This window comes from Falco biarmicus, chromosome 6 (assembly GCF_023638135.1).
Source record: "Falco biarmicus isolate bFalBia1 chromosome 6, bFalBia1.pri, whole genome shotgun sequence".
Lineage (NCBI taxonomy): Eukaryota > Metazoa > Chordata > Aves > Falconiformes > Falconidae > Falco > Falco biarmicus.
Window position 1 is genome coordinate 56,576,231 of NC_079293.1, and position 19,566 is coordinate 56,595,796.

At 42.9% G+C, this 19,566-nt stretch overlaps 1 protein-coding gene across 6 annotated transcripts in view; it reads left to right on the top strand.

Annotated features, from left to right (window-relative positions):
• Positions 1–701: 701 nt before the first annotated feature.
• The window catches only part of PTPRK (protein tyrosine phosphatase receptor type K), a 412,154-nt gene continuing 393,289 nt past the window's right edge, over positions 702–19,566 (top strand). For 3 of the 6 annotated variants that reach the window (XM_056343552.1, XM_056343554.1, XM_056343553.1), the window contains exon 1: positions 702–1,028. In XM_056343552.1, the coding sequence (XP_056199527.1) occupies positions 917–1,028 (112 nt within the window). In that variant the 5' untranslated portion in view covers positions 702–916. The remainder of the gene's footprint in view (positions 1,029–19,566) is intronic. The other 3 variants (XM_056343556.1, XM_056343557.1, XM_056343558.1) reach the window with 1 other exon arrangement.

The window sequence follows — 19,566 nt, forward strand, 5'->3', positions numbered from 1 at the left end:
CGATCACTGAGACCTTACAGGCATTGCGAGCCAGGCAAGTGTTGCCAAAGAAAGGGGAGCAGCGGAAAAACACAGACCCCGACTCGAAGATGCAGCCAGGCTGCCTGATGCACGATGATAAGGCAACGCTGGCCGCCCGACCTGTAACGCGTCTGTGACACCGGGAGCAGCCGGCAAATCCCACCCGGGGCGGCCGGGCTTTTCCCCGCAAACACCGCCCGGGACCCGCCGCCGCCGACCCCGCGCCCTGCCCCGACCTCCCCGCCCCGCCAGCGCAGCCGGCGCCGGCTCCCGTTCGCCCCTCTTCGCCTCCTCCGCCTCCTCCAGGAGCGGCAGGTTCCCCCGGGCGGGGGGCTCGCAGCGCCGCCGGTAGCGGCCCCAGGGCCGTGCGTGCCGAGCCGCTCCGCGCCGCGCCAGGCTGCGCTGTGCCGGAGGGAGCGGAGAAGAGAAGCGCCGCGCCGAGCCGTGCCGTGCCGGGGAAAGCCGCGCCAGGGAGAGCGGCGCCGAGCCGAGCCGAGCCGCGCCGCGCCGATCCGAGGCGGTGCTGGCCCCCGCGCCTGCAGCAGGAGGCGCTGCCGGGCGCCGCTGCGCCCGCGCCGGGCTGCGGGCCGGAGTCCCACATTCCCCCTGCCAAGTGCCGGGGAGCGGGGGTTGGCCGCGCGCGCTCGGCTCCTCCCCCCCTCCCCGCTCGCCCAGCAGCAAAGTAACTCCGGAGTGCGGAGGGAGCCGGTGCCGCCGCGCTCCTCGCGCCGCAGACGGCTGCCCCAGCGGGCGGCCCCGGGGCCAGCGGGCGCCCCTCGGCGCGGGGGTCTCCCGGCGAGGCGCCGGAGCGGGAGGGGCGGGCGAGGCGAGCTCCGCCCGCCGCCGCGGGCCGGGGCAGCCCCGGCCTCTTTCGGAAACTTCTCCGCAAGTCGGCATGGGCAGGGGGGCCGGCGCCGCCGCCTCGCTGCCGCTGCTGGCGGCGCTCGCCCTGCTGGCCGGCCGCTCGCCCGCTCTGCTCGGGGCGGCCCGGGCCCAGCTCTCCGCAGGTGAGTGGTCGCTCGGCGCCCAGGTGAGGGCGGGCGGCGCGGCGGGGTCGCGGCGCGCGCGGGGTGCCCGCCGGGGACGGGAGGCGGGGTCGCTGGGGTGGCGGCGGCACCGCGCCGGGCCCCGGCTCCGGGCCCCGAGGAGCGGCGGAGGGGCTGCCCCGTGGGGCGCGGGGCGGCGGGGGGAGCCGCCTGTGCCCGCGGGCTGCCGGCGTGGGGCTCGCAGGGCGGGCAGGGCGCGGGCTCCGGGCGCCTCACGAGCTCCCCTTCCTCCTCCTGCTCTTAACTCCTTCTCTGCCCCGGCCGCTTCCCAGGTGGCGGCGGTGCCGGCGGCGGTGCCGCGCTGCTGCCGCCCCTTCCCCCGCTCAAACTTTTCCCGGCGTTTCCGTGCCCGGCGCGGGGGGCGCAGCCTCGGGGCGCCCCGGCCGCTTCCCCGTCCGAGCGGGGCGCGGCGCTGAGCTCCCCTCGCCCCCGGCGCGGGGCGGCATGCACGGCCGGCACGGCGCCGGCTACCGGGATCCCCCCGCCCCCCCCCCCCCCGGTAAACGCGCGGTGGGCGAGAAAGGGGAGGGAAAGCAGCATATGGGGCCGGCGTCTGTTTTGTTTGAAATCCGCGAATTTCTCGCCCCTGCCTCCCCCCCCCCGCCCCACGCCGCGGGGTTTCGCTGATAAAAGCCGGCGGGGCCGGGCGGTGGGAGCTGCGGCCGGTGCGGCGGTGAGTTGTTGGCCGGGGGGCGCGGGGCAGAGCCCGCGGCGGGGCCGGGGCGGGCGGTGGCGGCGGTGGGGCCGGGGCAGCGCCTCGCCGTGCCGGACCCCGGACCTTCCCTCCGCTGCGGTTTGCGGAGCGTCCTGCCTTCGCTGGGCGTGAAGCGGTGTCGGGAACGTGGTCGTGTTTGCGGTGCGAAGTATTCCGTGAAGGACTAGCTGAAGTAGACTTTGGGCTTTTTTTTTTTTTTTTAAAGTAGTACTTGCAATTGCACCGGGTGCATCAGTTGGATAAATGTTCGAAGCTTTTCTCATAGGAAACTGATTAGAAAACTGCCATTAATGAAAGTATCTACATTCGTGAGACCTGGAAGCACGATTTTGTAAGAACCGATGTGTAGTTAGGCGGCTTTTATTTCCCCCCCCTCCCTAGTCCGTCTGAAATTAGTTTTTAATTGAGACATTTCAGATGTGTCGTCGATTAAGAAATGTCCTGAAGCAGTAAGAGAAATTGTGCTGGTCTGAACAGATTACATTCCCCCTATGTGGCTGACTTCGGTGTGTGTAATTTAATGTCTGCGTATCAGAATTGTAAGATTACGTAAGCACCTACCAGCCTTTTACCAGGGGAAGGGAAGTGTACCGTATATGCAGCTGTTAAGTCGTGTGAATAGCTAAAAAAATAAGCCCAACTGTAATATCTTTTCATTCAAAATCATACTGAAATCAGACAAGTGATTTTTGCTTTACTGTAATTTGTCAGGCTAATGTGGACACCAAAAGTAACTCTTACATAAAAGATTTTTTATGCACTTATTCACTGTTGTAAGATGAGTAGGAAGTCCTGATAACTTATATGGTCCATGGTATTTTATGTTGAAAATATGGCATGCAGCCCTCTTTGGAATTGCAAGTACAAGAAGCCAGGTTGGTACCATGGGGTACATTAGGTAAGTGGAGAAGAACATTCGATATCCTTCTGACCAGAGTAGATTAAGCTTGTCAAGGAGTTGAACATTGCATCTAGGAAACATGATTATTATTTTTTTTTTTTATTAGCACGTTAGCAGCTAGAGAGTTTAGTTTCTATTACCAAGCATCAAAAATACTGATGTGTTGTATTAGTCAGAGGTTCATTAATTGGAGACTAGCTCAGACTTTCTTGAAGGTTTGGAGAAACAAATTCCTTAGTAGCTGGTGCTTTTGGTGTACTTGGTTCGAGGTATGGTGCTCGGGCTCTTACTAAATACATTGAATATCCACATGTAGAGCTGAACACTTAGGGTTTATCTTGGTTTGAAGGCTCAGGTTTTGATAACCATCAGAAACTTGTATTTTTTTTCCTTATTCTAAACCAGTCCCTGAAGCAGGCGTGTGTGTCTCTGTTAATGAGACATCTTTATCCTGGTGTCAGTAGATGCAGGACACAAAAGTTGGGGTTCGATGTCTGTTCCAGTAAGGGCCTTTCTGCAGCCTACAATGAGATATTTCTGTTCGGTGCACACAGAAGCATCTGTTTTCTTCATAGTGGTCACCTCTTGTTTAACAGGGGTACCTGTTCTTCAAGCATCCTCCTTGGACTGCTTTCCCTCCTCACCTTAATACAATGACCTGTACTTTTCCATGTTAAACTGAACCTAACTAATTTTCAGCTTCATCTTTATTAGTATTCTTATTGTCTGAATTGTAAGAATTTAAATCTGTCTGAATTGTAAGAATTTAAATCTGTTAATTTTTCTTTGCCATTAATGAGGCTATTAATTCAGTCTGGACCTTTCACAAAACTCTCTCATTGTAATTTGATTTTAATTTCCTTTTCACTATGCTTTGTCCTACTCCTGAGTGTGAACACTGGCCATATCCAAAATTCTTCATAAAATTTTTTGTATGTTTATTAAGGATCTAATCAAATTACAGGGTATGAATTTCTTGAAAGTTGGCCTTCTTCAGGAGCGTGTGTGTCAGGGTTATCTATCTCATAACATTCTATGAAAGCAAATGAGAAGGCAAGAGAAGGAGCAGCAGCAAGTTAGGAAAAGGAACCAGATACATCTTGTAATTTGTTGCTGTCTTGAAAATTGTGCTTGTATATCCGTTCGACCCCCTTTGCACATAATTGAAACACTGTGTATTTTGTCTTTCCCCACAGATCTCAAATGAAAAAAAAACCCCGAGCAGCTTCTCTCTGCCTCCTCAACCCAGCCATAATCCACAGTGTAATCTTTTCTGGTCTCTGTAGATTGTTTCTTTACACCGCTGCTTTCCATGACCCTTCAACTTGGGTGCGTGCCTGTCAGAATCTAGGCCAAAATGTTTTGGCAGTGTGTTCTCTGTTGAAGTCTAGCTATTCCTTATATAGCACCTTCTTTCATCTACAACTCCTACAGTTCGATAAAGAACAAGTTCAGCTTGTTTTCACAACTTGATCACTTTAAACTTGTATTTTTTGAATATTATATTTAGCAATTTGCATGTTTTCAGATTTTTTTGAGAAAAAAAGCAAAGGAAATATTTCAAAATTTTGTTTTTGAGGAGCGCTGCTGGCTCATCAGCTAGCTGATGGAAATATGCATTGCACTGCCTCTGATGGTGTCTGTGCAAGTGTGTGGGTTTTTTTAATACTAAATGAAAAGTATGAGGCCAAAAATTCTAGTAATGCATCAGCTTACCTGAAGTTATTTAAGTGTGGTATTTCACACTGTAGGGATAGTTAATCATAAAAAGGAGGACTGTATGTTTTACAAGTGGAAGTCTGCTATTAGAGTAGTTATTCCTCAGGCTTTCTCATGCAAAGCGGTTACGGTGTCACAAATGAACAGGCAAGAGTAAATATTTCTGGTTTAACACCCCCCACCCCCCCACGCCCCCTAAAGCAGTTATAGTCTGTCTTTTGGAGAGAATCTAACTCAGAAATTTGATATTTTAAAGTAGAAGGTATTATTTGTTTTATAAGGATTTTGTAAGTTAACTTACTTAAAATATATGAGAATCATAATAAGCATAACTAGTTTTTTTCATTTGTAGTAGAAGAAATAAAGGGTTTTTTGAAAATGTTTAAAAATACTTTTAAGTAATTAAAATCAAATTAGCCCTTTGCTGTCAGAACAGCAAAAGTGCTTCAGTCATATTTCATCCTTGGATGTGCTACAATTTGTATGTGGTATACAAGAGACACTTGTGCAGGTAGGCGTGTATGGATAAGAGACTTCTCAGTAGCTATTTTTTCCACCAAGCTGTTAAAATGTATTGACAAATTGTATGGAAGATGAGTGGAATGAAAAGTAAAGTTCTTTTCTCACTTTCACCCCCTCCTTCCCAAACATTTTCCTTTCCTTTAAACATTCATCTCCTTCCTTGGCACTGTTGGTTCACTGATCACTTGTCTATTTGTATTTTCAGATGCACTATTACAGTTATAAATCATATATAAATTTTCAAAGTGGCACTTGACTGGTTGAGATGGAATTGAAAGCACCCAGATGACAGAAAGCTTGTTTGGTCCCTTTTGTCTGAGAAATCATGGTACTGCTTGATCAGCTTGGTAGTGATGTAAACAGGGCATCTTAAACCAGGTAGATGTCTTGCCCTTAAGATCTGCTTAAGATAACTAAAAATAAATAAATAAAACTCCAAAACAAACAAAGAAAAAGTGGGGGTTCGGGGTAGGTAAGCAGTCTGCACAAGGTCAGGGCATAGGTCTACCTAGCTCAGTATCTGACAAGGGACACTCGGGGAAGAGGGATTTTGGCAAGGTGAGTGACTTCCTCTGGGTACTGTCTGTCCACAGAGGCAATATGTTGGTATTTAATGTTGCAACTGGATTTTTGTGACCATGATTGTGCCTAATAACATCTTCAGCTTGTATTGGTTTTAGCATTTGCTTTACTTTGTGACAAGGAATCTATATGTTGTATGGAAAAAGATATGGCCTTTTGTTCTTTGAAATTGCTGGTTGGATTTTATGTCTCCTAGCTCTTACATTAAGAGATTGTTAATAATTTCTCCCAACTTACCTTCTTCATGTCATGCAGGACTTTTCCACCCTCTCTCAACTGTTCCTTTTCTAGTTGGGAAAGTCCAGTTGTAGCCACTTGCTAAAAAGGTACCATTCCATATCTTCTTTTCATCATTTATCAGCCTTCTCTTTTCCAGTTCTACACTACACAGAGTATCCAAGAGACAGCTGCCTGATGTATTTATGCAGTGCTTAGTGATGATTTCTGTAGTGTTCCCTATCCATAGTGTGATCCTGACATTTGCTTTGCTTTTTTTGACCATTTGTCCCACTCCTGGTTGTGAGCGGATGCTTTGTTGGAACTATGTATTTCATTACTGGCCAGCTGAGATCTTGCAGTTAAATGATGGTCTGTGGGGTGTCTGTGTCAGTGAACAGCAGGACTCTTGAAAAGGAGAGTCCGTAACCAGCCCTTTTGGGGTGGGGAGAACTTTTAAGCAAGGCTCTTGAGGGACCTGTGACCTTGTGTTGGAAGTCTAGGGGAGTTAACCTGTTTAATACTTACCACTGTGATTTGTCCTCTTTCTGAAATGGTGTTAATACAAGTGAGTTAAAAAGAGTTTATCCCCTTAAATGTAAAGATGGGCAGTATCTGGATTAACATGCAGAGTTCTGCAATGCTGCTATATAGTTGTTGCTTGCTCTGAAGTCTTTTTGATGTCTTTGTATGACCTCTAGCTGGAAGACCTTTAGGTCATCTTACCTCCCAGGAGTTGGATACATCACTGTCAGCTTTGCTTTGTTTTGGTGAAATCCCAGCTCTACCTTTTGCAACACAAATCCTGTTGGTTGTGTAATAGGAAGCTTCCAAAACTATTGCTTTAGTCCTGATAACTGAGTCAGTCGGGACCTTCCTTGTGTTTTCATGTGCTGATGGTATCCCATCTGTCATAGGTTATTACTGTCATGGAAAGATGCCTTTGGACTGCTGCTCCCAGAAGTGCGCACTCGGATTTGGAGCTTCAATTACAATCTGCCAATGCCATTAAGCTAACTTAACTTACTGCTGCTGCAGAAGGGGGCATTTTCATTACTTGAATGGCTCTTGGGTCTTTGCCTGTGCTAGATCTGGCCACCGTGTGGCCTGTGGGTGAGTTGGTTTAGCTTTATGTCAGTTGTCTTGGAGGAAAGATAAGTTTCCTTTAGCTGACTTGCATATGTGTGGCCACATGAATTTGATGTATGAGAGGATGAGGGCTGGTGGTGGGATGGCTCGGTTTGACAGCAAGCTGTAATTGCAGTGCAGCTCATGTCAGGTGAACCTGTGCTGTTTTGAGTCACGTTGGCTCTACACTCTGCTCTCCATGCAGCACTTTGTTCACCTGAGGAAGTGTAAAGAGCGGGAGGGCACGGAGCGGGGTGGGAAGAGAGGCCCAGCGTTCCCTCTGGAGCTGGAGGGGTTAGGCTGGGTGAAGGTGGCTGAGGCTTCGTTCCAGCTGACTGCATGCAAACTGATGACACAGTGCTAGTGTCTCTTGCTGACACACATCTTTGAGTAAACTGGCCTTAAACATGTTATTTCATTATAATAGATAGCTCAGGCATTTGTTACATAAATTTATAAGCAAGAAGTGGCCTTCTAATGGCACGTAATAGAGAGCAGGTGTGATGGCAGGCAGTAGAGGGCTCGGAGGAGGTGACGCCTGGCTAGAATTAGAGGATGTTGTGACACCTGGTTTTAAGGTGCAGCAGGAACTGGTTTAAAGCCAGGTTCTGCAGTTTCACTTTTTAGTCTGTGTGATCTGTCCTTCCCCATCCTGTGGGCTGTTTAAGAAGGATTGCCCATGAGATGTGGATGTGGCTAGAAGAGGAAAAATGGTCATGGTTTCCAAAGGCCAGAATGAGCCGGAGTGGTAAATGGCACCAGTGACAATGTTGTAGCATCTGGCTGAGCATAAAGTCTTGCTGCACATAGTTTTGTAGGTCAGAAAGGCCTTGTGCTGCTTCCTGGTAAGCCTTGACTACAGGTGACTTTAAAGTATGCAGTCTAAAACTATGCAAACTACCCACTTTGTAGTCACCTATAGTGCATGCTTGCCATGTAGTTTAGAGTCACTTACAGTCTGTTCCTTCACTAGGAAGCTCTATAATTGAAAGTCATGTTTGCATTTTCCAGAAGTTTCATAAATATCAGAGCTAACAGAAACATACTGAAATCTTTTCCTGAGCAAGAAGTTATTAGTATTTGTGTCAACTCAGTGGTGTGTTTAAACAAAGAAACAAGCAAAAAAGTTGCATGCTGCCCCAGCCCCCAAAACACTGAATACGACAAAAGACAGCTTTTTATTCTAGAGTTTTTTGTACGTACATGCACATACACCCCTCAGATTTCAAAAGCTGACGTTCGTGGCCTGTGAAACGACTTGATATCTTTTTTTTTCTTTCTGAATATTGACCTGCTTATAACCATTAAAGTTGTGGAAATAAGCTTAAAATTATCCAGTATAAAGAATATTTATGCATTTAAGGAGCTCCTTTTAGTTGACTTAGTATCTGATGTATTTCTCTGGAAATAAGCTGCATTTTCAATTTGCATTGAAAGGCAAAACCTAAATATTGACCAGTGAATTTGAAACAACAAAAGTTTTTAGGTTTGCATTTTGTTACTGAAATTTAATTTCTATAAAAGTTGGGGTTTTTATTAACAAACCTCAACTCTTATTTTAGTTAGGAACCATTTATTTGTTGACCTAACCAAATCTATTTTGTGATTTCTGTCATGGCCAAATCTTTGCCTTGACAGTCTTTGCACTGTTTTATTTGAAACAGTCTAAAAATATTCATCAGCAGCTAATAGATTACCTAGTATGAAAACAATGAACTAATGGCACAGTGCTGCAACTTGGTTTATTTGAAGGACTGCAGATGAAAAGTTCTGTGAAATTTGTTAATCAAGGTAATTTCTGCTGTTGATAAAGTGGTTGTAGAATTCGGGCTGCTGAATTGAGCCTCAACGGGGCCACGTGTCCTTAAAGCACTGAGTGGATGATCAGGGATTTGAGTAAATGTATTCGTTGAAACATCTGTAACATGTAGCTGTATTCTGGGGTAAGAACATAGCATAAGCATATAGCAGCAGGACTTGCTATAGAGCAATAACACAATGTATAAATGATACACTAGTCTGGTTAAAAACATTTGAGGCTCCTTATAGAGGAGGGAGAGGTGCTGGCCACTGCCGAAAGGAAGGAGGCCCTCCCAAAAGTCACAGCAAATGTTGCAGCAATGGGGCAACCTTGTGCTGATAACGTTGAACTGCTCTCTCAAGCAGAATAAGCCATAATTGTAAACTTTTTTCCCTGTATGTTTAAAACTTGGGATTGCATTAGGATTTCTTGCTGGCATAGCTATATTTACTAGTAAGTTTGTGTGGGTGTTTTTCTTCCCCCCCCAAATTACTTAATGGTAGGCATGCAAACAAAAGGAACCTTTGAGTGTGAATGAGGTCTGAAAGAGATTCGCTGCTCTAATAAGTACGGAGAACCCCCTCCCCCCACGAGTATTTTCCAAAAGCTTGAATTAACTTTAACATGTAAAAACTTGTTTTAAGCTAGAAAGCACTGTGTGCATGGGCTTGTCAGGCATTTGTTCTTTTTAAGAAGATTGTATGTATATGGAATTGGCTGATATTTACAGTAATACATAAAGTATATGCTTCAGTAAAAGATTTGAGAGACTTAATTGCTTGAGGATTGGTGCTGTGTAAAGATTAAATTTGTTGCTCAGTACTGTGGGTAATATGAGGCTATTTGCATTAGCCAGTGTATGAAAGATTGGACCCTTCAATTTGTCGGCAAGTCATTTATTTCTGCTACCACTTACTAAAAACATGTGATTATATTTATTAAGTAGCAACATAAGCCATTTCTCAATTACCATGTCATGAACTTAATTCTACTGACTTACAAGACACTGTTGTATGCTTTAAAACCAAGTTCTGCTGCAATTAAATTATGGTATGTTCATTCTAATTATTACACACTGGTTACTCTATTCTGAGTTGGAATTGTATACTTTCTTTTGTAAACACTTCTTCTCTAACAGTAAAAATGACTGATGAATATTAACCAAAAGAGAAAAATGTTATGAAGAATAATCGTGGCTGTAGTTCGAATGAATTCAGAGGAGCTCAGAATGAAAATTTTGATGGATAGCTACTTAATTGAACTACAATTTATGGTTTTTTTGGTTACTTCCAAATACAGGTCATGTTTGTGAATCCTATAGTGTGATTTAGGATACCTGTTGCTTTTAAAATAATTTAAGGATTTAAGTAATTAAAGAAAAAAATACATTGAAGTTCTGAAACTTAAGGCTGCTTTTGTTACTTTGATACAGTTAAAATTTGAAATTATAAGACCTAGTAGAGCCTTGCCCAATAGCTATTAATTAGAAGAATGTTCTGATTTGATATTTTATCACTTCACTATATCTGTATCATCTCTGTGTGGTATTAGGCTGAAATAAGATCAAAATGGGGAACATAATTTGTCTTGGTTCTCCTCGTCTTACTCTGCCTGTTCTCTGTAAATTTGAAAGCACTTATCAGCCATGAGAGTGCTGAAGAAAGAAAGCTGAGTTCATGACTTCATGCAGCAGAGATAAGTTCTGAGTGCTGACTGTCACCACTGTACTTAAAATGCTTTAAAGGGACAATTTGTTAAAACCTATTAACCCAAAATACTGATGATAGTTTTATATTTCGTTCAATCTCTGATTCCTTTGAAGAAATGCTTTTTTATATTTGCAGAAGAAATTTCTTCGGTTATCTCTAAAATTAGTCTGCTGAAATCTGAGTATTGTATATGTATTAAGGAGACAATACATTAAAACATGGGGGTATTAGCTTTTCAGTGCTTTCTGTCATAGGTTTTACAGAGGAGATAAGTGTTCGTTTAAAAATAATATGAAATAAACAAAAAACCCCAAACCAAACTCAGAACCACAGAACCATCCCATAATCCCTTCCCTTGTCCCTGAAAAAAAGACATGGATTGTCATTTGCCCACTATTCTTCTTATCCTACATCTTGCTGTCAAGTTGTCCCGTGTCGTGTCCCCCCCGCCCCATCTCTTTGACTCTTCTTTTTTCTTGGGCGAGTTTTAAGTCAATGTTAGGGGTTTCATGCCATAATTGAAGGTGTATGAGGTAAGTTATATGAGATTCCTTTCTCAAGAATGGTTAATGAGTATAAATATCATTAGACTTTTCAGGAAGCTTTAATATGTTTTTGTATGTTCTTTCACTGAACTACAGACTTCATCTGTCTTCACGTGGCAGCATTGTTTGATGTGTTCAGCGTTCAGTTTTTTCAGGCTAGAAAATTTCCAGTGAAAGAGGCTTTCCTCTTTTTCTCAACAGAAATGCAATAAAATTGACTTTCCTTATTAAATTCGGATTGACAAACAAATACTCTTTTTGCAGTTTTTACTAGTAATCCATGCTGACCCAACTTGTGAAAATACTAGAAATTGCAAACTACTTCCACAGGCTTTCCAGCTCTTCAGCATATGAATACTTTGTGTGTGTGATCTTTTTTTAGTGCAAAAGGTCTATTTAGGCTTCTTGCATTTGTGTATCTGTGGCGTGTGCTTTCCAATTCCTTACTACCTTTTCTTTCAGATACTATGACAAACTATTAACGACCCCCACCCCCAAGAAAACCCTTCACCTCCTTGTTGCATACATGCATAAAGCTATAATGTGTTACTATTTCCAGGTGAGAGCAAAACCTGTAGTGTGTAATGGTTTGGATTTCTGAATCTGTTGAAACAAAGCTTGGTAATTAAAGGGAATATAATTTCCCTGGTAAACACAGACTAAATAGATGGGTGTAATGCTATAGAATGTAAAGATGACTCCCCCCCCCAGCTAAGGTGGCTGAAATATGGCAATGAGAAGTTGTCAGTCAAATAACTTTTCTTTTAAATATCAAGTTTTAATATTTTTAAAACAATTCTGTTAGTAGTTGCTGAGTCTGAATGCTGTTAATAGCCCAACTGTTTAGCCTTTTTCTTTGATAAAGTGGGTTTAACACTTTGATTCATCTTGCCTAAGTGGGAAGGTGTTGCATTATTAGGTGGTGTGTTATTCTCGGTACTTTTTTTTCCCCCTTCCCTTTCCTTTTGAAACCCCTGTGTACTGATTTGGTTAAATACTGCAGGGTAGGTTAACAGCTCCTTCTGAGTCATATGGAAGGCATGAAGTGCTTCCAGGTCTGCAGTCCTTTCCAGGGATGAGTGAGGAGTTCTTCATCCTTTGTGTATCCTGTGTCTGCACAGCAGCAAACTACCAGGTTCAGTTTATAGGTTGTTTTAAACACATTGCAGTAGATAGACTAAACGGCTTTTTTGGGGGGTGGTGGTTGTTCCCCCTGGCTTGCTCCTTTGTATTTCTTTGAGTTTATACTCCAGATGTTCAGTTCTTCTGGTGATTCATTGGTGTTTCTGTCAACTGTTGAACAAGGAGCTGTGTTAAGTGACCGGCACTGGGGAAGGGCAAGATTATGCTCTCGTTTAGACAGACTGCACAGATGTTCTTTATGACCGTTCAGAAGGGGGGAGACTGTACATTACTTTCAATTTGACAGAAACCATGCATTTGAAAATCTTCGGTCTGAGCTTTATGAGCTACGTGATGAGGCTGTGAACCTGGAAGGAGTAGCATTTGTGATTAATAGTGACATTTGCAGACCCTAGGAATACTGAAATAATCTGTTGGATGGCTTTGCTTGGATATTGATAGTATCTAGATGCAAACTATAAACACCTCTCTCTGTTTACTTGATCATGGAAAGGGGAATGAAAACAAGTGTTAGATAGTTTGTGTTTCAGGGAAATAATTTGTCCATCCCTCTCTTAAAACACCTATTTTTTACTTGTCACCTGAAAGCAACCTTAAGTAATTTATAGGTTAGTCTTACTCTATGACGTTGGAGTTAAACAGATTTTTTTCCTCATTCTCTTAATGGAAGTGAATGCATGATTAAAAACCAAACACACACACGGAGCACTTGGGTGTGAAGTGTCTGCATTGTGAGCCGAAACCTGAAAAAAAAACATTAGGCCAAATGCCGAAGAAAATGTTCAAATTACTTAGTAAGTTTATGTATTAGGCAGTCCCTAAAGGACACAGGCACAGGTGAATGAAATTGGCAAATGTTTATTTGTCTTTGAAACAAAGTAGCAGTATGTTTCACTTTGGGGGCCAATGTTGATGACCAAATGGATACTTTGTTACATTTTTGCTAAATACTGTTCCCTGGGCAGGGCAGGAGCCATACTGGCAACAAAACTGTAATGAAGGCAGTTTTTGCCCTGAATGCTACTTTTAAAAGGGGGGAGGGGGAATTATATAATCTTACTTTGATTTATGAAATATAGGAGAGGCATAAGTGCACTACTTGTTTTCATGTTTTGGCCACAAAATCCATGTAATAATAATAATAATTATTCATTATATAATACAGAATAACATATGTAATATGGCACCATATATTAATATTTCTATTATACAATAATATATTATTGTTTTTAAAGGACTTCTGTCAAAGGAAAAAAATAGGTCCTGGGATCAAAATTTTATCATTAAAAAAATGCCCTTAAACCATAAAGATCTTAAATCCTTTTCCATATTCTTCCACATTGCAGAAGTTACTGTCTTGCAGTTGAGATTTGAGTCGTGAGATGGTGGCAGCCTTGCAGCTACACAGCCAAACCAAAGGTTTGAAGAAGGAAGTGTCATATTAAAAAGTGGCAGAAGGGTCTGGAAATCTATTGACAAAGTCTTGAAGCCGATGAGTTTTTCTTCAGCAGCGTGCCGTCCGTGAGGAGGATGGCATTATTCTGTGAGACGCAAAATGTGGACTGACAATCAAAAGAAGTGAAACTCATGCTTGTTGCTGCTCTTCAGCTTTTGGTACTTTAAGAATAACTCCTGTTTTATCATCATTATGTTACTCTGACAGTTGTAGGTGTGTGGGCAGTAATAAGTTAAATTCCAAACCACTCTACTCATGCTGTGTGTTGACTGTATTGCCAGATGAAACGGGACACAAAACCAAACCAGTGTACTCGCCTGGTGGATGAATACCTTCTTGCAGAGATCTCACTTTTTTTTGCTCTCAGCTGCAAGTCAGGGGGTTTTGGTAACTTTCCTGATAATTCTCTAGTTTTGCCCTTGCTTCTGCTCAGCCTTTGTTTTATTGGTGCGGGGTTTTTTGAACTCCCAGATCATGATATCTGTATCTTCCAGTTTACTGTATTAAAAAGGCTTCGTTGAGGAGGAATCCAGGTGAAACTGGTTTCTGTTTACTTCCTAATCCTTTTCTGAGAAATTCTGCATCACAGCTGACTGTCATTTGTCACAGTATCCTTCCTGCCTTTCTTTTAAGTTCTCTCACCTGCTTGTTTACTGTATTCCAACTATAGTAATCAAGCATCTGATTAAATTTACATTTCTTTGTGTAAGGATTAAGAAAGAGAAGGCTGCATGTGGCCTTGGTATTTAAGCAAAATGGGGCCTTCTTATGTGAAAGATTACTTTGGCTATGTTTAGCCCCAGAGAAGCTGCTATTTCCTTACACTTCTGAGGTTCAGAGCCCAATTTAAAAAGGAAAAAAGACGGAGATTGGACCTCAGAATTTCTGTCATTTTGGGAAGGGGAAAAAAGTGTAACAACTTTAAGAACATTGGAGCTGCACATATTGAAAATTTCTAAATAAGTTATAATGAAGAGGATTTGCCTTTAGCAGTATATAAGATAAACTACCAATGATTTTATCTCCTATGTAAATGTTCAGTAATTGATGTATAGCTCATAAATGGACCCAATGGCTGTTTGAGGAATGTGTTTATACATGGCAAAATATATAAACACTTCTAGGTTCCCTGGAGTATTTTTGATTTCTTTCATACATGACTCATCAGTTTACCTAAGACAGAGTAGTTTGTTCTCAGACACAGTTTACAGATTCTGGCATGATGGAATGTTATAATAGCAGGAGATGAAGCACATGGGCAAAGAAGATTTTCTTAAAGGGAGACTGTAATCAGTGTTTGAAAACAGGCTAATGGATTGCAGAAGATAGTAGCATAGCAGCCAGCCAGCCATAAGGACTGTGTATATAAATGAAAATGCACGGTAAAATTAAATGAAATCAAAGCTCGGATAAGTGTTCTGAAGTGTTAATTCAGTTTGCTTTCCAAAAAGTTTTGAGTAGAAGACTTGGAAAATCCACTCACCTGGATAAGTAGGAAGGCTTCCTTTTTTAATTTAAGCTTTTAATTTGAATGGCTGTGAATAGAAACATTTTAAAAAATCTTTTTCCAAAGGCAAAATAAGGTTATGTTTGGGTGGATTTCTCTGCACATTTAGCTGCACTGCCTTTTTGCTGCTGAAGTTTTATGACCTGCTATGGTGAGAACTTTAGAAGGATCTTGGCAGTTTTATCTGTGACACTAGTAACTGTCATACAATTCTGCTTTGCTGTGTCTTAGGAGGACTGTGGCTGTATCTACGTTGGCAAGCAATTCGGTGCAATAAATGCTGGTCAATGAACTGAAGCGTTATGAAAAGTGAAGCTCTTGCTTAAAGATTGCTTACCTCAGATTAGATGTTTCTTTCCTATAGGCCAGCTGTCACTGCTGTGTTGCATTCCTTGGAATCTCACTGTACATAGTCTACTAACTCCAAGCCAAGCTTCCCCTTGGAGCACTTCAGGTGTGGAGCTTCTGGTTTGATCTCTGAATGTGGTGCTGTAGCTCATTTGTATAAGAACTGTGCTGAGAAACAAACTAGTGCTTGGTAAATGGAAGCAACCAGGGCATTCATTTTTTTACCTGCTCTTTTGAACCAAATTCCTAACACAGGTACAGCTTATTTTAAAAAAAAAAAATGATAGGACATTAGAAAGGCTTCCTGCAAGAGAGTGTATAAAAATACAGTGGGACAAAAAAATGAAGAGTAACATATTCTGAAACAGTAGTGATATTTTTGAAATTATGTCTGTTGCCCTTTTTAAAAACATGGCCTCTATGTGTTGTGGATTTAACCATCAGTGTTAACAGTGGTGTTTCCCAGGGCTCAGTATTGGGGACAGTTCTGTTCAATATTTTTGGCAGTGATGAGGATGAGGGGATTGAGTGCACCTTCAGTAAGTTTCCAGGTGATACCAAGCTGGGGGGGAGTGTTGATCTGCTGGAGGGCAGGAAGCCTATGCAGAGGGATCTGGGCAGAGGGACAGGACAAGAGGAAATGGCCTCGAGTTTTACCAAGGGAGATTTAGATTGGATGTTAGGAAAAATTTCTTCATCGAAAGGGTGGTCAAGCGTTGGAACAGGCTGCCCAGGGAGGTGGCGGAATCACCATCCCTGGAAGTGTTTAAAAAAAATGCATAGATGTGGTGCTTAGGGACGTAGTTTTGTGATGGACATGGCAGTCCTGGGTAAGTGGTTGGACTTGATCTCAAAGACCTTTTCCAACCTAAAAGATTTTATGATTCTATTCTATGATTCTCTGATTTGGTAGTAGTTTTTTCAAGTGGTAACAAATGGGAGATGAAGAGGATGTTTATATGGTAATCTGTTGATGAGAAGCAAACCTAGCAGGGAAAACTGAAAGCTTGTTTAGATAGTGAAATTGGATACTGTATTCATACAGCAGTCTATATTCAGTGGGAAGAACAAAGATAGGGTGTCAAACATTTTGAGGCCAGATATCATACAGGCTGAAGATCTCTGGTTCTGTCTTGTTCCAAGATTCTGTTGCCCCTGTTGCCTGACTAATATTTGAGAGACCTGAACTACTTTAGCCTCATGATGTTCCTGTGAAGCCTGTTTACTACACCCCTTATTTTGCAGGAAGACTCTGTGCCCAGAGACCTGACTGTCAATCAGAAAGTCTATGATAAGGCATTATACTTTAAATTCTATTGTTTTAACTAGTATGTTACCTAGGTGTGGCTTATCCTATCCTGAAACAGGCAAGTGAAATTTTATATGAAGCAAGGCTGCATAATTAAACCCCACTGAGGAAACTAGTCCTTAATAAGGCAAGCATTATCAGTATGTTTGCAAGTAATATTGATGGTAAGACACTTACTAACGATAATACCAATAACATCTGCACCTGTCAGTAACACCAAAAACATCTACCATGGTTCTGAGTTTTCCTGTGGAAAATTTCTGAAGAGAAGCAGGAGACTTGTTGAGAAGAGCAAAGTAGAATATTTTAAGCTTGAAAGAGGAATATAAATCACAGGAAATTGGAATTAAAATAAGAATTGACCAGAAGGGGGGGAGCTGTGCACTAAGGCCAGCTGAGATGTCTGCCCCTATAGAGATTAATACCTTGCGATGTGTGAAGGCTCTGATCTGGAAATGAGATTAAAACAAGAATTGACCAGAACCAGGAGATGAACCATTGCATCTTCACAGAGGTGTCCACCCCATGGAGATTAATGTCACGCAGAATAACGAAAATCTGATTTGGAAAGAAGATAAACATGCATTCTCCATACCAAGGGGATGATCTTATAGCACTTGCATAGTAAATAGCCCTGACTTTCTTTCGGAGACTAATGCTCTGTTGTCAAATAGATTCTTCCAAGGCCATTTGAACATTTTACTTCAGCAGACTTAGCAACAAAACTACTATTGAACGCTTTATTAATGTAGCAGAACAAATCATGGCAAGCTCACTCTTCTCATATTTAATCCTCTTTGTTACATAGTAAGTAATAAGCAAATAAGGTTTCTGCTTAAGCAATGGAGGATCAATGTCATTATTGACATATCAAACAGTTCTTTCTACCTCTGTCGTTTCAACAGCTCCTGAAAGCATAGAGTTTCAGAAGTTAGGCTTCCCTTGGGGAGGAGGGAACTGCAAACTCGCAGTCTATGTTTATCTGTTAGAAAACTGTATAATATATTTCTGTATTTAAACACTTCAATGTTAAGGCACAACCTTTTTTTAGGAAAAAGGTGGGTGTGTGCTTATGCTTGGTTTTCCTTAAACTTTAGCTTATTAGGATGAATGTGTTCCTTTGATACTTTTCTTTAAATGCTTGCAGAAATTGACTTTGAGCCAGCTCTTATTCAAAATATTAATATTACGGTTCATATTATGGATGAATCAGGTTAGGAATGCTGATCACTTGAAAGACACTTCTTAAAAATCCAGACTCTAAAGATTAGTTGTCCCTGTTTCTCCAAGTTCTCCCTAGAGCGTGTTTTCACTCAAAAAGTCAGGGAAGTATTAGTATATCAAACTAGTGATCTCAAAGTACAGTTCCAGTTGAGATATATTTGATTGCACACTGTGCAAATCTGAAGACGTGGAAAAATTTTGAAATCCTCCTCTAGGCCCTGAACTTTTAATTGCAATACTGTCAGGTGTCTAGCTTTGGTTTTGCTAGAAGTCATGCAGATGTCAGTTCTCAAAGGTATGCATCTTACTAGGCACTCAGAAGAAAAGCGTGATGGTAATTCATGTTATAGTAACAATACCTACTCTACCACTTCATTTTCAATACCAGTTTCTTAACAGAGTATGACCAGTGCTCCTAACTGTTTCTGATAGGGACTGTCTGTTGTTGAAATTGCATGATTTGCAAAGTGAGCTATGGCGTCTTGTTGTTCTGCTATGGTAGTCATGACACATGATATGTTACCATGAGCCAGAATAGTTTGGGGTTGATAATTTAATTTTTAATGGAGTCGTGAAGGGCATCTGGACCAAGTGCATGGGCCAGTCTCAGCAGAAGGAATACCCCTGCCTGGGTGCAGGCTGGATAGTAGCCCTGCCAGAAAGGGATATGGGATCGATACCTGGCTGTGTATGAGCCAGTTCTGTTGGTTTTTGGTTGCTTGTGTGTGTGTGGTTTTACAAAGCAAATGGCATACCGGGCTGCCCTGGGAGGAGTCTAGCCAACAGATTGGGGGAAGCTGTTGTCCCCTGCTACTCGGTGTTAGTGAGATATTTCTGAAGTATTTTGTTGGGTATTGGGCCTCTTGGTCTCTCCCAGGTCATGAGGAATGTGGGGAAACTGGAGTGTGTTGAGAAGCTGATGAGGCTGAGAAGCCAGGATAGTTGGGGCCTGGATGGTGTGACCTACAAGGGGTACCTGATGGGACCTGGATTTGTTTGGTCCCAAGATGAAGAGTAAGGCGATAGTCTTGAGACGAGCTTGCAAGAACTTGAAGGGCAGTTATGAAGATGACAGAACTGATCTCTTGTTTGATAGCAGCAAACCATACAGCAAGGGGTAGTAGGCCCAAATTGCAGCTTGGGAGACACAGACTGGTGCTATGAAACAGTGCTCATGTGGAGTATGGTGGTGGAGCAGAACAGGCTGCCCTGGGGAATACCTGTCCATGCAGGCTTCCAAGTCTCAGCTAGACAAAGCCACGGCTGATGTTATGGTGTTGGTGGTAGCTCTGCTTTGAAGAGGGTATTTGGCCTAGATGGCCTCCAGAGGTTCCTTACAAGCAATGCTTCTTTGATTCTGGTAGAACTGTAGCCTGCAGCTTCATGGGGTGTGGGAACAGGTCGATGCAGGCTGAAAATGCTCCAGCTTGGCAGAATGGCAGGTTGGTCTTTGCTCCAGAGAGACTTTTTCATAAACTTCATAACCTTTGCTCCTTCTATGAACAGTCAGACCAGATTTTTTGTGTGTGTGAAGTGGTGCGTTTCCAGCTAGCCCAGTATCAAAGAATATTGAAAAGTTTTGTTGCTGATAGGGAATGGCTTTGCAGAAATATTGACACTTGTTTCCTTTTTTTCTTTCGTGCTGTGAATTGGGCAGGACTTATGGTTCTTAAT